The 17503-nt window shown below is 31.4% G+C and overlaps 1 protein-coding gene across 1 annotated transcript; it reads right to left on the bottom strand.

Annotated features, from left to right (window-relative positions):
- Nucleotides 1-2834: 2834 nt before the first annotated feature.
- Nucleotides 2835-15941, bottom strand: LOC127720825 (uncharacterized). Its single transcript, XM_052227574.1, has 7 exons — nt 15935-15941; nt 14281-14554; nt 13684-13847; nt 13277-13456; nt 8845-9103; nt 3121-3284; nt 2835-2842 (listed from the first exon to the last, which is right to left on the bottom strand). Exons 1-7 carry the CDS (start codon nt 15939-15941, stop codon nt 2835-2837), a joined length of 1056 nt encoding a protein of 351 aa, XP_052083534.1.
- Nucleotides 15942-17503: the final 1562 nt, after the last annotated feature.

The raw sequence follows: 17503 nt of genomic DNA, 5'->3' as shown, positions 1-17503 counted from the left end.
TCATTGAACTATACTCTTTATCACCTTTTTTTTCATTGAGTTTTCTTTTACGTCACACATGGTTTATAATTCAGAGCTTGCCTTTTTGAGAAGATGCTTGTTCATCAGTGTAGGTCAAATGGAGACTTTCCGGAGTATATTTTGTAAAACCTTAATTGCAGGGTTGCAGTCACATTGAAATTTAATGAATATGTTGCAAAAAATTGATTCAAAAGCAATGCACATATCTTCTTAATTTACCAGGAAAATGTTTCAAGGCATACAGAATTTTTTCTTCTACATTTTCTTTCTGTTAATATTATTTTCTGACCATTTGTTCTGTTAATTTTAATTTCATATTTCAAAATTTGTTAAAAAAAATACCAGCTTTTTTCTCAGTTTATTCCAGATTAATACTATATAAATATCACTCACCATTTTTCCAGTTGTTTCCATCAGCCCCAGTGTAAGGAGCTGCAGTCCTACTACATGGGTTCCTCTTCATGTACTGTGAAATACCAGTTAAGCGTAGAATATCCGACACATGATGTTCATCCAGGGTAGAAATACCATTGTCTGTCTTGTACTGATTCAGTGAAAAGTCTGAAAAGGATACAAAACAGTTTGTGGAATTCTTTTTTTTAAGATAGTTGAAAGAAAAATTGTCTATAGACTAAAATAAAGTGTATGTAGGTGTAATACCACCAAATCATAGTACGTCACATCCGGTTGCATACGAAAATAGGTCTAAAAAAATATTCCCTTGAATTTGACAGTTGTAGGTAATTGATCCTACATTTCATTGCAGTAAAACATTTCTGGGTCATAAACATATATCTTGGGTATTTCAAAGCACCATTATTTTTTTATTTGGGGTTTCTATAAAATATTTTGGAAACTTGAGGTTACTAAAGCTTGTACACAGGTTAAAAAAGGGGGAAAATTTGATTGGTTAACTTCCAGTGATGGTTATTTTCTTATATGCAATGAAATGTTATGTGAAATTTTTTCTATAGTACTGGACAGGATAAAACTTCACTCATGCCAAGTATTTCTTTATTTGAAACAAAGATAAATTCTGCACAATTTTTTGAAAAGTGCAAATTTAACAAAGACTAATAGGGGAAAATCAATGGTGGTATTACACCTAATATGGGAAGCTGTACATGCACTTTTGACCTTGTGAGTACTCTCATGTGTTAAAATTTCTTGCTATTTAAGTGAAATATTACAAATAATGAAATATTCTGAGTGGATTGAGTCTCCAAAACACATTTTATAAGAAAATTTCCTTGAAATAGGTCTTTACCATGAATATTAGTTGACAGAACAAGCCATACTTAGAGTTTGGGTGAGCTTTTTCTCCTTATTTATTATATTCTGCTATACTAGAAATTTTTTCCTAAGAAATACTTAAATAAATATATAGTTTTAAGTAAATGAAATTATTTTTAAAGCAGTAACAACAAATTATTCACCAAAAGAGAAGCTTTTTATTTCCCTCTCTGGGACGCGGCGTAAATTTAAGTTTTACGTAAGGACTTATTGTAACCTCCTTGGAGACAGCAAACTTTCATACGGATAGTTCATTCAGCTTGAATACTTCAATTAATCATTTATTATAACATTTCTATCATAAATGAGTGAAAGTTACCCCAAAATTTTTATTTATTGGCCTAAAAAGTAGAAATTTTGAGGAAATGAGAGGTATAAATGGACCAAAAGAGACCTTATAAGGAAGACAAAGAGGTCCATTAGTACTATTTATCATCCTAAAGTCATCTTTTGTATCATATTCAACTGTTTGTAGGCAGATGAGATAAATATTTGATCATTTATTGGTCCACACTATATTCTATCATGATGCGGCTGGGTTTGGATTTTTAGAAGAAATTTTGCTCGAATCGCTGTAGATGTCGTCTAACATTATACTAGATTTTTCTCAAATTATTGAACTGATTATAACAAAACTTGACAGGAATGCTTGAAATAACCAGTATAACAAAGGAATAAAGTCACATTCAGTTTATTTAACAAAAAAGTCTTCTTTAGGTGTAATACCACCAAATCATAGTACGTCACATCCGGTTGCATACGAAAATAGGTCTAAAAAAATATTCCCTTGAATTTGACAGTTGTAGGTAATTGATCCTACATTTCATTGCAGTAAAACATTTCTGGGTCATAAACATATATCTTGGGTATTTCAAAGCACCATTATTTTTTTATTTGGGGTTTCTATAAAATATTTTGGAAACTTGAGGTTACATGGTTACTAAAGCTTGTACACAGGTCAAAAAAGGGGGAAAATTTGATTGGTTAACTTCCAGTGATGGTTATTTTCTTATATGCAATGAAATGTTATGTGAAATTTTTTCTATAGTACTGGACAGGATAAAACTTTACTCATGCCAAGTATTTCTTTATTTGAAACAAAGATAAATTCTGCACAATTTTTTGAAAAGTGCAAATTTAACAAAGACTAATAGGGTAAAATCAATGGTGGTATTACACCATGTAGGTACATTGTATCTGTTTTAACAGCTGGCCAACTCAAATTATGAACCCAAATATTTCTTGTAATTTTCGAACAACCTTTTTATAACAATCAAGTTTCCATTTTTCAATTAAGTCAAATATTTCAGAATAGCATATAACCTGTAAAGTTACCAAATATGCTTTCCAAGAAATATAAATTTTGCTGATCATTAGGTTGTAAGGTGACCTATCATTGTTTATATCATCGTTCATTGTTCTGTGAAGGTGGATGGTTGTCTCATTGGCAATCATGCCACTTGTTAGCCTGTATCTCTTTATTTATATACAAAGCAATCCATCATTATTTTCTTTTATAATTATTTTCCTGAAAACATACCATTTTGTAAATTTTTTTTGTCCTAATCACACACCTCTTTTGGTATTATTACAGTTCCACATGGCTGATTAACTTTTAGAAACTCTTAATTTATGGGACACTTTATGTTCATCATGTTAACTACTCGCGTGTATGGTCAGACCATATGAATATAAATGCATGTGGTCATGACCATACGAGTATGGTCCAAATACTCATATGGTCTAGATCATATATAAAGCAATCCCTCATTATTTTCTTTCATAACCATTTTCCTGAATACCTACCATTTTGTAAGAACTTTTTGTCCCAGTCACACACTTTCTTTGGAAGTCTGACTTTATCAAAGATATTGTATACAGTTCCACATGGCTGGTTAGCTTCCCAACACAAACTCAGCTTCATAGAAATCAGGAATGCAGGCTCAGCATACAAGTCATGGAGAACAAAACTGAAAAATATAATAAAGCTGATTTTCTAAAAACTGTTTTCCCCATTTTTTCATATTTTTAGTAACTTGAACTTTGACCTATTGATCCCAAAATCAATAGACTTCTTAGCCATCTCAATGTCTTTCATATCAGTATAAGTTTAATTCCAATCAATCAAAAGCGATTATTATATGTTCCTGAACTTTTTCAGGGAGCATAAGAAGATATGGTATGATTTCCAATTAGACAACTATCCATCAGAGACCAAATGACATAGATGTAAGCAACTATCCATGGTTAAGCTTTCATTAATTATTTACACATTAAGAAGTCACATTCTTGCGAATTTTAGTGCAATTATCAAAAGTTTCAGACATTCAGTGCAGTTCCCCCTAACACCCCCCCCCCCCCCCCCCCTCTTAATTGGACATATTTGTCCGCCATTACGTAAAATCACACAGGTTCCCGTAAACTTTGACATCATAATTCAAAACATATGACGTCACAAATAAAAAGTGATTGTTGCCTGACGTCAAAAGGTGATTCGGAGTAGATCTAAGGTCATTCGGAGGCAAAATATAGCTACCGGTAAATACCAAAAGTGTAAATACATTTATTCTTTTTTTCAGAAAAAAACATGTATCAAACACAATTGTTTTACAAAAAAATTAACCAAATCTTGTAAATAGAAAAAATGACTTATTCAATCAATGCTTTTCACTGCAAAAACTTAATATCATCACCTGATATTATTTCATTAAATTTTTTTGTATCAAAATAGAATAATGAGGTAATAATTTTTCAGAAACAGTCATTTAAATTTTTTCTATCTTAAAACTTAAGACACACAAACAAAATTTATCAAGATATCTTAAAATTATAATCTCCCGATAAGCTAAAATAAAACGCTGGTCAAATTTATAACAGAACTTTATAGGGTTAAATGGTTATGGGTGATCATAAATGATTTTTGCTAGCTTCAGTCTAGTATCAATTATTTCATGCATATTTGTGATGAGTTTTAGGTGAACATTTACACACTTTGACATTTAACATTTTTGGAAGTATAATTTATTTTCATGTTTAAGCAGAACTTTATAGGTTTAAATGGTTATGGGTGAACATGAATGATTGTTACTTGATTAATGTATGTTGTTATTGAATGCATATTTAGGATGAGTTTTGGGTGAACATTTATAGACTTCAACATCTAACATTCTGGGTTGTCTGATTTTTTTCCTCTCTTTTCTAGGAAGTATGATAGCATTCTGTCTTCCGGACCAGACATATTACAATCAAACCTAAACTGTATAAATACCTCTCAAAACTCTATATTTTCAAGTATCTAGTGTAATATTAAATGACATTCTGCAAAAAAACAAAGATTTTCAAAAATTTGATTCTAATCAAAGATAAAATCAAAAGATAATGAACCAACTATTAAATTCATTTCTTTAAATAACCAAAATCTATTTTAAATCACAAAAAAAATGATAATAAATCCTTTAAACAAAGGGCGCTAACCGATTTTCTTCACCTGTGACCACATACTTGACTTCAAGATCAACGATAACCCTATAATTGATACTTTTTTTAACATAACAACAGTTTTATTTGACAAAGCTTATCATTACTGATTTTAACGAGATATGAAGTATTTTATTTCAAGTTTAAAGTTAAACAGTTCTGTTAGGTAAATAAAATGAATGACAGATCAAAGATCTTACAAACCACACGCATAACTTATTCATAATTGTGTTTCTGACGTAACTTATATATTTCAAAGGATAATGGATTCTGTTGTTTCTGACAGTTGATATGACAGACCTGACCTCTGGATGCTTTTTGGTTATTCGTGTTGAGCTATTGTCGTTGACATATAACCCATATCACCTTTTATTCTTATTTTCAGTTTCAAAATCTACCATACAGAGGGTCTGGGAACACAGTTATCGTCCCTTGATATTCGTTGTCTACAAATATAGTCTCTAGTGTGGACAGTGTGTTACTTGCCATTTTTTTTAATACCCTTTCCAAATTTATTTCTTCATGTTTTATGCCTCAAATAGCAAGTAGGGGGATGAAATTACACTGTAAAAAAATTTGGGTCATGAATTTTAGGGTAAAGTAGTGATTTGGTCCAGCTAAAAAAGGTTAAAAATTAGTATTTCATAAGCTGTCAAAAGAATTCAAGACCCCCTTAACATAAAATTGTCCATATTTTGTGTTAGAGCTGATGAAGTTTTCTATAATTTTGACGTAATTTGTCCCAAAAGTAGTACACCACACTGTAGTACACCACACTGTAGAAATAGTATTGAGAAAGTGGGTGGGTTTTTTTTTAATTTTCATTTATTGTCTAAAAGAAATGCACTACGAAATAACTGTGTTCTCGGGCCTAAGAGATGAAATCAGTAAATGTAGAATCTGTACTTTGGCAACTTCCCTGAATGATTTAATGGTGTCAATTTGTCAAACAGCATTAAATTAAAGGATTTAAACTCTTATTTGATAGAAATTCTGCAAAAATGTCCCATTTTGGCATGATATCGTCAAAATAAGCATTTCAAAGCCTTTTCAATGTTTATGCATAAGCGGCATTCTGACTTTCTATCTGACAGGTTTTCATGTGTCAATATTTGTGTTTCTAGGCTTTAATCCAGTTGAATTATTCATTTGTGGACTCTGAATCTAGAGAAAAGTAGATTATCACAGACAAAATTTGCAAAATGTGTTGTGGGAATGGTCCTCGTCTAACGGCCTGTTTGAAGCAACTAAAATGTGAGGAGCTTGGTACATAAAATTTGAAGTCCATAATAAAGATATCACTAAATTTGTATAAAAAGCACTTTACAATGTCTTTTGTACCTGTTTCATTTCACATACTATCTCTCTTTTCTTCTGTAGGATAGCAAGTGGTTCAAATATATGCCTGTTGAGACTAAAATTGCATGCAAGTTTTTCACTGAAAAGTGAAAAATCTTTGTATCAGACCATACTGTCTGCAAAAAAGTTGAATGCAAGAGTCCTTTTGTAATCAGACTTCTTGTATCATGTCACCTGAGTATAGAAATGAGCAAAATGAAACAATATTTTTATTTCCTATAGCTTCAGTATGCATTTTTAAATGGAAACATGTGCTACAGCCTAGATTGACCCTAAATTATTTTCAGTCTTACTTGGTCTAAGACCATTTTATACTCATATGATATGCTATTTGTAATTTTTCTTTCCATTTAAAGTACATTAAATACATATGGAAGGATTATTTATAACAAAAAAACTTCACAAATTAAAAATTGCTGGAAAATATTACATCTTCATGTAAGGCCCCCCTTCATTCGAAAACCTCTATTTTCAGGCACAGGCTCATAAATTTGACTTTTGAATAATTGTAATAAATCTGATACATTAAATGAGTATTCTATTGCTTTTAATACATGATATGTGAAATATTAGGGCATTTAAAAAGTAATTTTTTGCAATATTTGCATTTTTAAAGCCCCAAATGTTGATAGTTGAAATTCTTCAATTTTAACGTCAAAATTTAACACGCAAAGTTGAATATAAAATTAATCATATTGTCTATAATATATATCCTTTTTCCATGAAACTTGGTCAACAGTCTCATAATTCATTAAGCTTTCGTCATACCAAGTTTTATTAAGATTGGTGAAGTCTTTCTATCCTATTAGGTCATGGAACACAGTTATCGTCCCTTAATTTTTGTTGTCTATAAATATAGTCCCTAGTGTGAAATAACTGTGGGGTTTAAGAGAAAAATTTCATGTTTCATCCTCCTTAATTAGCCAAAAATATGAAAATACTACATTTTCTGTTAGAAAAGGTGAAAAATTTGTCAAAGTTTTTTTTAAATAGTAGTGCCACATCCTACTCTGACAGTAAAAATAACATTATTGTGCATCCACTCTAAACAAAAACAATGATCTGTCTTGGAGATAGCAGTTCTAAACCAGACAGTGAGAAATATTTCACTTTTACTTAAAGTGCTTTTCATTGTTGTAAATCTGTAAGTGTAGACAAACACTTGAAATAATTTTTAATTAATTGATGAGCACTCACCCAAGTCGTTGCTGATATAAACCTTTGATATAAATTTCATAACAATCATACAAGAAATTGGGATGCAAGAGTGCTTTCTATGCAATTTTCTATATAATTAATTTTCCAAAGAGTATAACTCTTATTTGATTGGCACTGATTTCCAAACTTGTCTAATACATTGCTGATGTAAACTTGCTTTAAATTTCATCAGTATCTGGCAAGAATTGTTCACTTGAGAGCACTTATAATGCAATTTACTGTAGAATTTACATTTTTTAGAGACACTTTAACATCTGTAAAAATAATTGATCATTGTTGATTTTTGAAATTGTCCCAGACATAATGCTGATATAAACCTTTGATATAAATTTCATAACAATTTTACAAGAAATGCAGGTTTGAGAGTGTTTACAATGCAATTTTCTATATAACTGAAATTTCCAAGTGGCACTGACTTCTTAAATTGCACAAGATATTGCTTATGCTAACCTTTGATATAAATTTCATAAGTATCTTGCCAGAATGGTAAATTTGAGAGTGCTTCAATGCAATTTTCTATAGAATTTATATTTCCAAGGAACATAATTCCTTGAAAAAATAGTTGTTTGGCACTGATTTATGAACTTGTCTGAGATATAGCTGATATGTACATATGATATAAAATTGTATATGTGAGAGTGCTGACAAGACCTGATGGACAAACACCCGTTATTTCTAAATCTTCCCCTTCCCCACAACTACAATGCATCTAATAGGGGACAACAAGAAGCAACTAAGAGCCTGAATAACTCACCTGTAAAAAATATATCTTGCCTTGTTGATCAATATTGCTGTTTACAAATTCTACCTTTCTGTTTAAGTTTTACCCTTTTATTCTATTTTAAGCCATGATGGCCATTTTGGTTGATTGGCAAAACAAACAAAAAATTCAAACTTTATCATTTAGGTCCAGTTTAGTCGAAATTAGTCATGGGATTTCAGAGGATAAGATTTTGAAAAAGTTTACGACAATGTTGACAGATTACAATGACTCCAAGTGATGGCAATAGCTAACATGACCCATAGGTCAAGGTGAGCAAAAAATACAGTTAAAGTATAAATAAGGAGATTTTGGTATGATTTCCAAAGACTAGTAGTGGGCACATACAGTATCACTACTATGATTTGGGATACCGTAATAGGAAATATAGAATGTCCTATGCCCATGTTATAAACATAGATGGTTTTAAAAATAATAGACAATATTTGCATTTTACCCCTATGTTCTATTTTTAGCCTTGGAGGCCATGTTAGTTGTCGATTGGGATCATCAGACATATTAAACTTGTTACCCCAAGGATGATTGTTGCCATCTTTGTTTCCAACTGGCCCAGTAGTTTTAAAGGAGGATTTTTGTCAAAGTTAACAGAAGAGGAGGACATATATGCAACTTACTCCAAGTGATGAGAAAAGCTCATTTGGCCCTTGGGCAAGGTTAGCTAAAAATGAATGGTATAAAACTTTACAATAACTCACCTCATTTTCAAAACTCCATTTAGGTCAACATGTGTCCATTCTCCCCATTCATATCCTTTAAGTGTTCTCTCATATTGTTGACGTTCGATTCCAACTTTCAACATGTAGTCACACTGCTCTAGTCTCATATAGAATTCAAATGTTTTACTGATGAATGGTACGTCTAATGCACAACTCAATCCACGACAGGTGCTCTCTAGATTACAGGATATTACAGACTGGTCCATTTGAAGGAGAGTTACAGGGGCCTCAGTACACTCTGCAAGGTAACGTTGAACATTGATGGATTGGTGGTTGGATGTGATATATTACATATAAGTTCTTTATTTCTAAATATAGTCATCCAAACATGCTCCAAAAATTTTTATATAATATATATATAAATCTGCAGTTAGATCCCAGAATTGTCCAAATACCACTAATTAAAGAACCAATCTACATAACAACCTCATTTTCCCAATCATTTACATTGGGTCTGTTTCTTCCTCTTTCCCTTGTATAACATAATTCTAGCAGCCCCTTATGATAGAGTGACATGTTTTGCAGACTCCTATTGTAAAGCAAAATTCTATCCGGATAAAATATCATCTGGGGGAAAAAATGTTACAGAAGTTGATGTTATTTTTTTATCGGGAGGAAAATATTTCACTGTGATATATTATCCATTGTTGTGAAATTCTATCTGAGAAGTTAAAATATTGAATAGTTAATAAAAAAAAAAAACTTAATCTTTGCAAATACTATGTACTAATAATAGTGTATTTGAATTTAAGCTAAATTAGTAAATAAAAAAACAAATAAATGTATTATAATGGGAAATGATTTCATAGATTATAATTGAAAATAATATCCTGAAATATTAAAGTAAATATCATTCTTTTAAAAGACAAATATAATGAAACATATGAAACAAAACCAGAAGTAATTTCACAGACCTTAATTGTGAAATAATATAATGATCAATTTAATATATAAAATAAGGTTAGTGAAATACAGGTAAAAATGAGTTGTTTTCAGATCTCAGTACAAATAAAAAAGTAAGTAGAAATATAGTTTTTTTTTAAATCATGTTTTAAGTCATCTTTTTATATAAATTAATATTTAAATAAATGTGGATAGTGTCCACATGTGGACACAGATGATGCCCCCGCTTGCATATCATAGTTATAAAAGGACATAACTGAAGAACGGTAAAAGTGACGCTACCCAAATTTGAACTTATCTGAGTTTTGTGGTAATAAGCATTGTGTGTAAGTCTCATAACATTTGGTTGAGGCTAACTTAAATAGAGAACAGAAACTAAAAATTCAGCAATTTTTCTATTTGTAAACATGCATAACTCTAGAACGGTTGTGTATAAGTTTTACAACATTTGGTTGAGACAAACTAAAGTTAGAGAACGGAAACGAAAAATTCAGCAATTTTCATGTTTATAAAGGGACATAAATAAAGAATGGTAAAAATGTCACCACCAAATTTCGTACTTAATCTGTATTATGTAGTAATAAGCATTGTGTATAAGTTTCATAACATTTGGGTGAGGCAAACTAAAGTTAGAAAATGGAAACAAAAAATTTGTACTTGATCTTAGTTTTGTGGTAATGAATATTGTGTACCGGTAAAGGTTTCATAATGGTTGGTATGGGCAAACTTAAGTTACAGAATGGAAACTAAAAATTTTGCTATCTTTCGATTTATAAAGGGGCATAACTCAATAATGGTTAAAGTGACACTACCCAAATTCAACTTGATCTGTGTTTTATCAGTGGAAGGCAAAATTAAACATTGCATTGTATAAAGCATTGATTGAAGTTGATTCAACTATAATCATGGACAAAGGAAGATAACTCCAATTTTAAAAATTACTTGAATAATGACATTGATATTTTTAGAAATTACATTTAGTTAAGACAAACTCAAATTAGAGAACGGAAACAAAAAATTCAGCAATTTTTTCATTTGTAAAGGGGCATAACCCTAGAACAGTCATCAAAGTGCTTGTAAGCACTGAATGGAAAAGATTGCTTTAATTTATCAGTAGGAAGTAAAATTGAATATTGCATTGTATAAAGCATTGGTTGTAGTTGATTCAACAACCATTATGCACAAAGAAAGATAACTCCAATTTTCAAAGAAGACTTTAAAATATTTTTAGAAATGAAGGGTAAAAATGCTTTAATTTATCAGTAGAAGGCAAAATTAACCATTGCATTGTATAAAGCATTGATTGTAGTTGATTAAACTATAATCATGGAGAAAGGGAAATAACTCCAATTTTAAAAATGACTTGATATTTAGAAAAAAAAAAAAAAGAAAAATTTAACAATTTTTCCATTTGAAAAGGGCGTAACTCTAGAACAGTAAAAGTGAGGGCACCAAATTTCAAACTTGATGTGTATATTGTGGTAATAAGCATTGTGTATAAGTTTCATAACATTTGGTGGAGGCAAACTTAAGTTAGAGAACGGAAACGAAAAATTTAGCAATTTTTCCATTTGTAAAGGAGCATAACTCTAGAACAGTAAAAGTGACTCCACCATAATTCAAACTTGATCTGTATTTAGTGGTAAAAAGCATTTTTTTTTTATCATAAGTTTCATAACATTTGGTTGAGGCAACTATAATCATGGACAAAGGAAGATAACTCCAATTTAAAAAATTACTTGATATTTAGAAGAAAATAACAATTTTGCAATTTTTCCATTTATAAAGGGGCATAACTCTAGAACAGTTAAGTGACGCCACCAAAATTCAAACTTGATCTGTGTTTTGCGGTAATAAGCATTGTGTATAAGTTTCATAACATTTGGTTGAGGCAAACTTAAGTTAGAGAACGGAAACTAAAAATTTTGCAATTTTTCCATTTATAAAGGGACATAACTCTAGAACGGTTTAAGTGACGCCACCAAAATTCAGACCTGATCTGTGTTTAGTGGTAATAAGCATTGTATATAAGTTTCATAACATTTGGTTGAGGCAAACTCAAGTTAGAGAACGGAAACCAGCTTTGGGACGTACGTACGTACAGACAGACAAGGGTAAAACTTAATGCCCCCACCGCTACTGCAGGGGCATAAAAATAAGAATAAAGGAAAAATTTCACTATGAAATAGATTCTGGTCTCTGGAATATAATATCTGTAAAATATAAAAGGCTCATAATTACCTCCCTTTGATTGATAAATTATGCAAATATGTTCTACCTTGGTGAAACATTTATAATTATGATCAGGTATATATTGATTGCGAGTACCTTACATAGTAGACAGTAGGACTTTATTTCACAAGGTTCTGTGAAATATGGAACAGAAAATATATGCTGGTAAATACTATCCGCATAAGACAAATAGAATTTCACTCCTCTGGATAAAATCTTCCTGTGAAATACCATGTTTGGAAAAAATTTCTGTGAAAAATTATCCCCAGGATAAAATATCACAGAGGAAGAAATAAACCGTTACACTATCAGATCAATATATATTCCAACAAGTCTTTCCATAGTCTTTTTATACCTCAAACAAAGAATACCACAATAAAAACCATTTTCCCCCTTATTCCACCTCTTCAAGACTTTCCCTTTTGTGGTACTGTGGATTCATTTATTTTCGTGGGTACCAATTTTCGTGAATTGAGGAAACGTTGCATGTTCGTGGATATATAATATCGTGGCTTTGGCAAAGTGTGCATACATTCCTTTAGAAAATATGTCATTCGTTGAACAGTTAAATTCGTGGTTCCCCAGTACCCACGAAATCCACAAAAATTGGTATCCAACGAATAATAATTAATCCACAGTAATTAGAACAGCTCTACATTAAATTTCCGTTTTATTTTTTAGGAAGTTGTACAAAGTAGAAGGTATGGTCAGAGCCATTATTTGCAAGAAATTACAAAATAGTATAATTCCTCATCTTTTCAAAATTAAATTAGTTTTACAGGGTGATAAAATATGGATGTCCCTATGATATCATAAATATGTTGAAATTGACATATTTAACTAAAAAAGGCTGTTTTTCACATAATTTTTGGTAAATTACTTGTGAGCCAAAGCCTTACCCAAAAAGATATTTTATCCAATTTAACATTTTTGTGAAAGACATCTTGCAGCAAAATATCTTTTTGGGTAAAGCCTTGGCTTGAGCTTATATCTAAATATTAATGACAACGTATCAAAATGAGGCTATTTGGCAGATTTTGCAGTTTTGCATGAAATGCCTGAATGCAAGCCCTAAATAAAAAAAAGTATGATACAATTCAAAACTATAAAACTGAGATCTGACAGACTTAAATGTCACAACAACATCTGAAGGGTGTTATTTAATAGCTTTGTATTACTTTTTGATTTTCAAATTCCCAGAGCCAAAAAGGTGGACTTATATCCTTTCTTTTCTATTATCAAGCCTTCTCTTTCCAAATTTTTTTTAAACACCTACCTGAACTCCAACCAAGATAGGCCGCAGCATAAGTTCCAAAGGGGTCATCTCTGGATATCATAGGACTAAGTAAATATTCTCCTATCTCTGTTGCTTCCATCAGAGATGAAGCTGTAGAGGAATCCAAGTTAGATCCTGGTGTATAAGAATTGTCCAAATACCACTGATTAAGGGACCAATCTGAAGGAGAAAGGGACATTTGTACTAAAACTTCTTCCAAAATGTCCAAAAAATACTAAAATCTAACATAAATTCTATCAATCTATTTTCATTTTCATATTTGAATTTGATTTTTTTCCTTTTCTAACACCAATGGATTGATGCAGATTAATGTTTGGACTTGTAACACCTAATGGTGATTAATATTCCCAACATATTCAGTAGGCAATAAAAGAAAGGTTGCATACTTGGATTTGGATATCCTCTAAACCATGGACACACCATCTTTTGTAATTTGGTATTCAGAACTATAGTTTCTTGCAAGTCACATGGTGTAGGGTCATTGAAACAAATCTTGACTTTCATATCCACAAGATAGACCATTTCACCAACCAAATCTGTTATTTTGTACCTGTTAAGAAATAAATAGAGAACATCATGTCTTTTACTAATGTTTTATATCAAAATTTGAAAATTAGACATCTGCAAACAAATTTAATGAAATGTTCAAAAATGATACTTTTCAATTAAAATACTGTAGAAATCATAGATCATTTTTCCTTTTAAGCTTAAATGATGATCTACCTGATTTTCAAATTCTCAATCAACCTGCAAATTTGCAGGAAAAAATGCAAAATTTGTGGCCCACTAAAAAAAAACAGTTATCAATAATTTCACCTATGTTCATAAAAACCTTTATTTTAATAAGTCTTGGCAAAATAAATAAGTAATACTCAGTTATTACATTTTTTAGGCTACATGAATGTCAATACATAATATAATCTGAAGAAAAACTATCCATGCAAAACAAATGTATCCATGTAAGAAAATAAAAATGTACTCACTCAATTTCAATTACTCTGTCAATATGGAAATACTGTGTAGTCTCAAATGTGAAGGTGTAGAGTGAAAAGTCAAACTGGTACTTTTCTATACCAATGTCAAGTTTCTGTGTACAGGGATCCAGTTTGAGGAAGACATTGAAGTTTCTATCAACAGTGGTAGAATGTAGACAACATGATATACCAGTACAGGTGTCATATAAGTGACAAACACTATTACTTCCTAGAGTTGGTAGATCCACTGCTGATGTACAACCTGAAATATATAAAACATGTACTTAGTTTAAAATAGATGTTAAAACAAGTAAAACTGTGAGCTACTGCTTACTGATGAGACCCCCGCCAAAATATTTCGCTTAACAAGAAGTTGTTGAGTGATGAATCTGAAAACGCATCACACGGTATAGCTGACTTATATAAACCCTGAAACCAAATTTCAGAAATCCTTGTCAAGTAGTTCCTGAGAAAAATGTGACGAAAATTTTCAACTTGGCTATCATGTGTAAAATAATACAAGTGTTCGGTAAACAGGAAGTTGTTGAGTGATGAATCTGAAAACGCATCACACGGTGTAACTAACTTATATAAACCCTGAAACCAAATTTCAGAAATCCTTGTCAAGTAGTTCCTGAGAAAAATGTGACGAAAATTTTCAACTTGGCTATCATGTGTAAATTAATACAAGTGTTCAGTAAACAGGAAGTTGTTGAGTGATGAATCTGAAAACGCATCACACAGTGTAACTTACTTATATAAACCCTGAAACAAAATTTCAGAAATCCTTGTCAAGTAGTTCCTGAGAAAAATGTGACGAAAATTTTCAACTTAAATGTGACGAAAATTTTCAACTTTGCTATCATGTGTAAAATAATACAAGTGTTCGGTAAACAGGAAGTTGTTGAGTGATGAATCTGAAAACACATCACACGGTGTAACTTACTTATATAAACCCTGAAACCAAATTTCAGAAATCCTTGTCTAGTAGTTCCTGAGAAAAATGTGACGAAAATTTTCAACTTGGCTATCATGTGTAAAATAATACAAGTGTTCGGTAAACAGGAAGTTGTTGAGTGATGAATCTGAAAACGCATCACACGGTGTAACATGAATTTGAAAACGCATCACACGGTGTAACTTACTTATAAAAACCCTGAAACCAAATTTCAGAAATCCTTGTCAAGTAGTTCCTGAGAAAAATGCGATGGAAATATTCATGGGATGGATGGACTGACAGATGGACTGACGGTTGGATGGACTGACGGAAGGACAGACAGAGGTAAAACAGTATACCCCCACTTTTTTAAAGCGGGGGTATAATTATTTAAATGGAGATTTACAAAATTTTCATTTTTGTTCTTTACATTTTGAATCATTCTGAAAAACAAATATTATTAATTTACCCTAAACAGAGCCATTTTCCGGTCATTTCTTTTTCATTTTTCATGCAACACACAAAAATTTTGGCATAGTATTGAATTTTGTTTATATGTTTTTTTCTTTTAAAATTATGATGAATAGAGTCTCTAAATTCCAAGCAATGAGTACAATAGCTAAAAGTAGATGGATTTTTTTACACTTAAGTATTCCACACAGCAACACTATCAGAAAAAATGATGATTGTAGACATTTATTTTGTTGGTTTTTTTTTGTGTTTTACAGTCCATGTGAGCTGCAAATAAATAATTACCTATGTGTATATGTGAGCCATATAAGTGTCCTGTGAAAATGTGTCCACCCGGACACTTTTTCATAGAAAATGTATATTTAAATGTGTCCGATGCTGTGAAAGTGTCCATTCAATCGGACATAATTTCATGATAAAATACTATTAAATTCTGTCCTGTAAAGTTAATTTTCAATAAGGGAGACAAATGGGGAATGTGTCCATGGGACACAGATGATGCCCCCGCTTGCATATAACGTTATATAGGGACATAACTCAAGAACGGTAAAAGTGACGCTACCCAAATTCGTACTTGATCTGAGTTTTGTAGTAATAAGCATTGTGTATAAGTTTCATAACATTTGATTGAGGCAAACTTAAGTTAGAGAACGGAAACGAAAAATTCAGCAATTTTTCCATTTGTAAAGCGGCATAACTCTAGAAAGGTAAAAGTGATGCCACCCAAATTCAAACTTGATATGTGTTTTGTGGTAATAAGCTTTCTGTAGAAGTTTCATAACATTTGGTTGAGGTAAACTTAAGTTAGAGAACGGAAACAAAAAATTCAGCAATTTTTCCATTTGTAAAGGGGCATAACTCTAGAACGGGAAAAGTGACGCCACCCAAATTCAAACTTGATCTGTGTTTTGTGGTAATAAGCATTGTGTATAAGTTTCATAACATTTGGTTAAGGCAAACTGAAGTTACAGAACAGAAACCAATTTCGGGACGTACAGACAAAAAATGGAAGGTGTTGAATTCCAAAACATTTTCAATTATCTTAGCTATATAGATGTCTACAAAAAGTATCCACCAGCCTCAACTGACAATGAGACAGGCAGATATTCCTGTCACAACTCCTGTTAAAAGAACAAAAAAGGCCAAATGTAGGAAGAACAGTATTTATGAGTACTAATCTTGAATATTACATGATTTTGTAAATTGAAATGAATTACATGTATTATTATTCACATAGTTCATATTAAGTTCTATTAGATGTATTACTGTTTATGTGTGTATTAGTACATGTTTTATTGTATAATTTATGTTTAATTACACATGGTGATGATCACATTTTGTATGAATTCAATAATCCAGTTTACATGCCATGTTTTAATAGAGACAAAACCCCCATGCTAATTTTAAAATTTCAATTAAGATAAAGAACTGAAGCTATGTATACATTTTGCATGTGTTGAGAGTGGACACTTTTTCATGTGAAATACTGTCCTTTCTATGATGGACACTTTTTCATATAAAATATTGTCCTTTCTTTGAAGGACACTTTTTCATATCTGTGGACACGATTTCATAGGTAAATATCGTCTGGACGATATTTCATAACATTATGTCCGTGGACACAATTTACTGTGAAAAAGTGTCCGGTGGACATAATTCCATGGCAGACAATATTTAATCCTACATATATTTCACAAAGGCTAATTCTAATTCTAATAAATTGCTTCGCCGAGAGCAGTTGGATACGACCGCAGAGGTCCAACCCTGAACAGTTGGGGCAAAAATCGACACAATATTCGCGCTTGATACAGGTCTGAATTTGGA

This window comes from Mytilus californianus, unplaced genomic scaffold (assembly GCF_021869535.1).
Source record: "Mytilus californianus isolate M0D057914Y unplaced genomic scaffold, xbMytCali1.0.p SCAF_11, whole genome shotgun sequence".
In the NCBI taxonomy this organism is placed as follows: domain Eukaryota; kingdom Metazoa; phylum Mollusca; class Bivalvia; order Mytilida; family Mytilidae; genus Mytilus; species Mytilus californianus.
Note: the sequence above shows the minus strand (reverse complement) of the source record. Positions and strands in the feature narration are given on the sequence as shown.